The sequence below is a fragment of the Vigna angularis genome, chromosome 10 (genome assembly GCF_016808095.1).
Source record: "Vigna angularis cultivar LongXiaoDou No.4 chromosome 10, ASM1680809v1, whole genome shotgun sequence".
NCBI lineage: Eukaryota > Viridiplantae > Streptophyta > Magnoliopsida > Fabales > Fabaceae > Vigna > Vigna angularis.
The window spans coordinates 925,035-931,141 of NC_068979.1; the positions used below are offsets into that span (position 1 = coordinate 925,035).

General features: G+C 36.2%; 2 protein-coding genes across 2 annotated transcripts; one reads left to right on the plus strand and one right to left on the minus strand.

Moving 5' to 3' along the window:
- Window positions 1–306: 306 nt before the first annotated feature.
- Window positions 307–2,139, plus strand: LOC108320830 (putative 12-oxophytodienoate reductase 11). Its single transcript, XM_017552377.2, has 5 exons — window positions 307–580; window positions 654–794; window positions 885–1,015; window positions 1,102–1,251; window positions 1,325–2,139. Exons 1-5 carry the CDS (start codon window positions 318–320, stop codon window positions 1,936–1,938), a joined length of 1,299 nt encoding a protein of 432 aa, XP_017407866.1. The 5' UTR covers window positions 307–317; the 3' UTR covers window positions 1,939–2,139.
- Window positions 2,140–2,806: 667 nt separating this feature from the next.
- Window positions 2,807–3,364, minus strand: LOC108320805 (uncharacterized). Its single transcript, XM_052869438.1, has one exon. It carries the CDS (start codon window positions 3,362–3,364, stop codon window positions 2,807–2,809), a length of 558 nt encoding a protein of 185 aa, XP_052725398.1.
- Between the last annotated feature and the right edge of the window lie 2,743 nt (window positions 3,365–6,107).

The following is a 6,107-nucleotide window of genomic DNA, read 5'->3' on the forward strand; positions in this document are numbered from 1 at the left end:
ACCATCTCCCGTAATGGAAACAACATGTGATGCAGTGCGTGTCGTCTGTCAGATCCTCTACAGACAGTTATACATTACAACTGTGCAGTTAGTTGTGAAATTCATTAAGATTTTACAAATAATATTTTAAATTAAAATTAAGAATAATAATTATTTCACATGCCTAAATTTTTATACACTATTTTTACTTACTTTTTTCTTAAAAAAATATAAAAATTTATACTTTGATCATTCTAAAACTAAATGTGGAAATAATAATAGGTTTATTTTAATATACAGTGTGTAGGTAGAGCAGGGGAGTGGAGGAAGAAAACGTGATGAATAAGAGGAAACTACTGTTACGCAATTGCAAACGTCACTCTCTTCTTCTTCTTCTTCAAATCTGTCTGTTCTGTTATGTTTATAACAGCACCTCACCAACGCCACAGCTTCCCACTTCAAATTCAAATTCAAATTCAATTGAAGTCCAAATCAAATCATCTTCAACTCTCACAGCGGACATGGCTGCTCCCTCTCCCACCCACCAACCAAATCCGCTCATCACTCCCTACAAGATGGGCAGATTCAATCTATCACACAGGTATGCATGTCTCTTCATTTCCACCCTCCTTTCTCTGAAAAGACAACTCCTTTCATTTTCATCGCTTTTTCAGAGTTGGCTTGGCACCACTCACCAGAGAGAGGTCCTACAACAACGTTCCACAACCCCACGCCGTCCTCTATTATTCTCAGAGATCCTCCAACGGAGGCCTTCTCATTGCCGAAGCTACCGGAGTCTCCGACACCGCTCAAGGGTATTATCACTGTTACGCTCATTCTTTCTCATCTTCGTCTTCGTCTTTGCCTTCATACCCATTTGCACACTCACACCCCCTTTTCTGAAGGTTTCCCGACACGCCTGGCATATGGACGAAGGAGCAAGTGGAAGCATGGAAACCCATCGTCGATGCTGTTCATGCCAAAGGCGGTATCTTCTTCCTTCAGATTTGGCACGTGGGAAGGGTTTCAAACACAGGTCTTTTTTCATCACTTTTTTCACAGTTAATCCACATGGGCATAAAACTTTAATTTCAAGTTCAAAACTTTCGGGTTTTTCTACAGGCTATCAGCCAAATGGGCAACAACCCATTTCCTCTACGGACAAGGCAGTCATGTCCTCAGAATACACGCCACCGCGGCGCCTAAGGACCGATGAAATTCCTCATGTAGTCAATGACTTCAAAATTGCTGCAAGGAATGCCATGGAAGCTGGTAATTAATTTGCTTCGCATTCATCTTGCTCCTGCAATTGCTTCGAAACATCCTTCATGTTGTTTAATCGTAGGTTTTGATGGGGTTGAGATCCATGGGGCACACGGCTTCCTACTGGATCAATTTATGAAAGATCAGGTGAACGACCGAACAGACAAGTACGGTGGATCCTTAGAGAACAGGTGCAGATTTTCCTTGGAGGTTGTCGAAGCTATTGTTAACGAGATAGGGGCTGATAGAGTTGGTATTAGGTTATCACCTTTTATAGACTATTTTCAGTCGGGAGACTCAAATCCCCTGCAGCTGGGGCTTTACATGGCTAATGCCCTCAATAGGTATAACCTTGCTTATTTACACGTGGTGGCGCCCAGAATGGGAAGTATGGGAGGTAAACTTGAAAGCCCTCAGGGCATGGTGAGTATGAGAAAGGCCTTCAATGGCACTTTTATAGCTGTTGGAGGTTATGACAGGGAAGAAGGGATGAAAGCCATTGCTGAAAACAGGGCTGATCTTGTTGCCTACGGTCGTTTGTTCTTGTCGAATCCAGATTTGCCCAGGAGATTTGCTCTGAATGCTCCTCTCAATAAGTATGATCGCCAAACATTCTATAAAGGCCATCCTGATCCTCTTGTTGGGTATATCGACTACCCTTTTCTTGATGAAGAATGGAATGGTGTAGCCTCCTAGGCTTTCACTAACCTCTTTTATCCTGCAAATTCCTCGTTGTTTGCTATTTTGTTGCTCAGATTTTCATTCACATGACATTATTATTCTTCAGATACTTGTATGCTAAGGATCTGTATCCACTTTAACATATGTTCTAAGTTGTTAGGGCATGTGGTATTTGGAACTATTCTTGTTGTAATAATATAGTTCTGTTCTTCGAAATTATCAGAGGCCAACGAGACTGACTCCTCTTATTTTCATTCCTTCTTCAAATATTTGATTAATGGTTTAAATAATTAAAACAATCACAATTAAGCAACTTGATTCAATAGCAAAATGTTTTAGAACCAAGGCTCGAAAATTACATATTCACACTTAAACAAGTCACTTCTTTTAGTTTCACTTTATTTTTTCAATGTTTTGTGGAATTTTATCCGGCAGAGTCTAAGTCTGGTTGAGTGATCTTGTTAACAAACCTTTCACACTCAAGTTAGTGTTTAGTTATTGATCAATTATTACATTTAAGTTTTAAATGTTTAATAAATACAACTAACTTCCTTTCTTATTTTACTTCTATATTTATAAGTTTTGAAAAAAAAATTTAAGGCTTAATACCTTTTTTGTCCCTCTTTAGGTGGATAATGTTCAAGTCTGTCCTACCTTTTTTAAAAAGTTCAATGTGGTCCCAACTTGTGAAAAATCGGATTAAATTAATCCTTTTTTGTTACGGCGTCAAAATTTTGACGGTAGAGCTGCCTAGTTGGCCAAGACTTAATAAGTTGTCCTATTTTTCTCATACGTGGAATATAATATGTTAATTTTGAATTTTAAAAGAACAATTTACTTGCCACACATCAGCTTTATGATAACTCTGCCATGGATCAAAGCCTTATGATAACTCCGCCATGGAAAATCTCTCGCTCTCCATAGCGGCCTCTGAATCAAGCCTGTCGGTGGCCATGCAGCTCTCCGCTGCGATGAAAATGGTACCATTGTGGGAAAAAGCACAATCACTGTCCATCTTCTTGCATGCCTCCTTTTTCAGATCCCCAAGCAGCAACACCAGCTCCTTGTTGAACACCACCGCTAAGTAGAACCCCTCCAGCGGCTCAGGCCCGAAACCAAACTTGGCACAACTCAAATCCCAAAAGATATCAATTTTACCAGATTGGACCTCCAAATTCTTGGACCCTTTTCTCTTTGAGAATAGCGATGGCTTTATCTCAACCTTGCAGGGACAATGATTTCCCAAATCATCAATTCCCACGCTCAAGCCTTGACTCATCAGAGTTTTGGTCCAGGAGACCATGATCAGACATGAACGGCGTCTTAATTTGCACTGGTACACACACGTGACAACAGTTTGAGCCGCTCTTGTGGTGCTTGATGAGGATGAGTCAGCAACCTGAACCCCATTTTCTCCAAAACAAGAAGGAAACTCCTTCATGGCAACACTAGCAACAACAAACAATTGGATGCAAAAGTGTTGAGTTTGGACATGTGCTTCTAATCGTGTTTCTTCAGAATGGGATAGATTGCTCACCCATGCTCCGCCGCCATCCAAAGAGGCCCATTTCAGAGGCGTCCGCTAGCGTCTTTGGGGCTGCTTCACCGTAGAGGAAGCCGCCAGGGCCTACGACACCGTAGCCACCTACCTCAACAATCGCAGCTCTACAGTCGGGATTCTAGCTCTCAAAGGAACCCAAACTCAGATCAAACAAAAACCCAAATTCGAAAACCCTAATCCCAAATTGCAAGATTTGAGCCGCTATCCATTCCACGGCCATCGTCGGAGATGACACACAGCGCATCACCACTCGGGACGAGCTCCATCGTCTCTCCGCAACAGATGTCGAACGCGTTCTTCACTTCGTCGAAGAGCTCGTTAGCCTCGCAGTCTCCCTCTTCTCGCACATATTCCTCTCTCTCGCTGAACATGTCATTTAACTTTACAGTGCCACGCAATCAAAAAAAGTGGACACCTCATTATGTTTTGTCCAGGAGGGCACTTGGACCGTTAAAAAATTAACACCGTAACCAAAAAGGATTTAATTGCACACTTTTTTCACAAGTTAGGACCACATTGAACTTTTTAAAAAATGTAGGACGGACTTGAACATTGCCCCTCTAAAGAGAGACCAAAAGAGGTATTAAGCCAATTTTTAACTATGATTGATCCAATTAGAGTCTAATATTTCATACAGTTTGTTTTTAATATGTAAGACAATATGTAGATTGGTCTACAAAAAACAAAGTTAGCATTATGAAGTTATCAGATTTTGTGTTGCTTTGAGATATGTTCGGATTTGATGAAAGATAAAATGTTTTCTTGATAACCTTTTTAATATTTATTTTGTAATGATTAATGTTTTTATTAAACACATGAACCAATAAAATAATGTGATATAATTTATTTATGGTAAAAAAAATGGTTAACGAAAAAGTATCCTAACGAAAAAGTTGAAAAATTAACGCAATGGAAACAAGAAAAACACGGAAAACGAAAAAAAGAAAGTTATTGCTGGACTTTCCTTGGCATTACAAAAGAGGTACAAATGATTAACTCTACAGCGAGCTAAAGAGGAAAAAAAGTGAATAAGTTTACAAGTTTACCCTTAATTTGTATTATAAGTTATTCAAAATATAATTTTGTTTGAATTTTTAAAATAATCGAAGTTGAACAAATGAAATTTGTCATCACAATTACCGTTATTTATTTAACTTCTAAAGCTAAATCTGTAATATTTATTTTACAATCACCATTTTTAACATGTAATTATTAATTACATTTAAAAACTCATAAAAACATTACAATATCACATCAGACACGTGGATCACATTCAGAAAGAAAGATGTATGATAATTAGAATAGGGTTTGGTCAAACTCAATTCATCTGTGGATTGCCCAACTGTTTCCGCAATTGTTATTGTGGAGTGTCACATTCTGCACGGACAGTTAGCTGTGTTCTTAGAACATGAATTTGACAAAATTGAGAGAAAGAAGTGCAAAAAGATTTCTTAGATTAAGAGAAAGAGGTCAAAACAACAAAAGTAAATTGTAAAACAATGTTTTAATAAGCTAAATTGTAATATTATAATTTTATTTTTATGATTAAAATTAATTAATCTAAAATAAAACATGACTGGTTGAAAATAATTTAAAATAAGTGTAAGTAATTAGTTTAAATAAAAAATATGTCAATTGATATTAAAATAAAATATAAGTGATTAAAGGGTATATAAAAAAATATTATCACTAAATCAAAACTAAATACATCTATATAATTTAAAAATATTATTACACTTACCGAAAACACCTTGTGTCAAACATTTATTTCAATCAACATATAACAAATAATTTCGTAAATAAGTATAAATAATTTTCAGATTTAATATTATTAAATTAATAAATAAACATAATTACAATACGCTCAAATCATTACATAAATTTTAATTTTTATTATCAAATAAGTTAATATTTTTAACAAAAATTCAATACTGATGATATTTAAAAATTTCATCTAGACTATTACGAAATAAGTTTTAATCCAAACTAAGTGTTATTTCTAAAAATGTCAATAGAATTCGGTTTCCGTCAAAATCAACTCTGACCTGTTTCTAGGACGGTCGTCATCATGTTTGCGTAACTGTTCACAATTGGGTTGTGTTGAGAAAAAAATAATTAAAAATTCTGCAACGTAATATAATATAATTAATTTTGGTGTGAGCATCCTCGTGATGAAGAAAAACATCACTGTCCAATGTCACATCCTGCACGGAAGGTTGACGGAGTTGAGTTCGATTTTTTTTTTACTTTTATTTTCAAACTAAGATAATTTGATTGAGTTTATGATTATTATTATTATTGAGTGTAAAATAATTTTGAATTATTATATGTAAATAATATTAAAATATTAAAACAATGCTGTGAAAATATAATTATCTAGTGGATTAAGATGATTTTAATATAATTGAGAGGAGTTTGCAAAATAACCAACCACTGCTTTCATGCCACGTAATCTCTGTTTCTACCACTTACTCAACTGAACCCCGTTTCTTTCAATTGAACCGGTTCATTTATGGCTACCCTACCATATATCAGTTGCATAAATACTGAACTGTGTTTTAGTACGACAGGGAACCCAGAAAGAAAACCTCTCAAAAACGAAATAAAGATAGTTTGGTTTGTC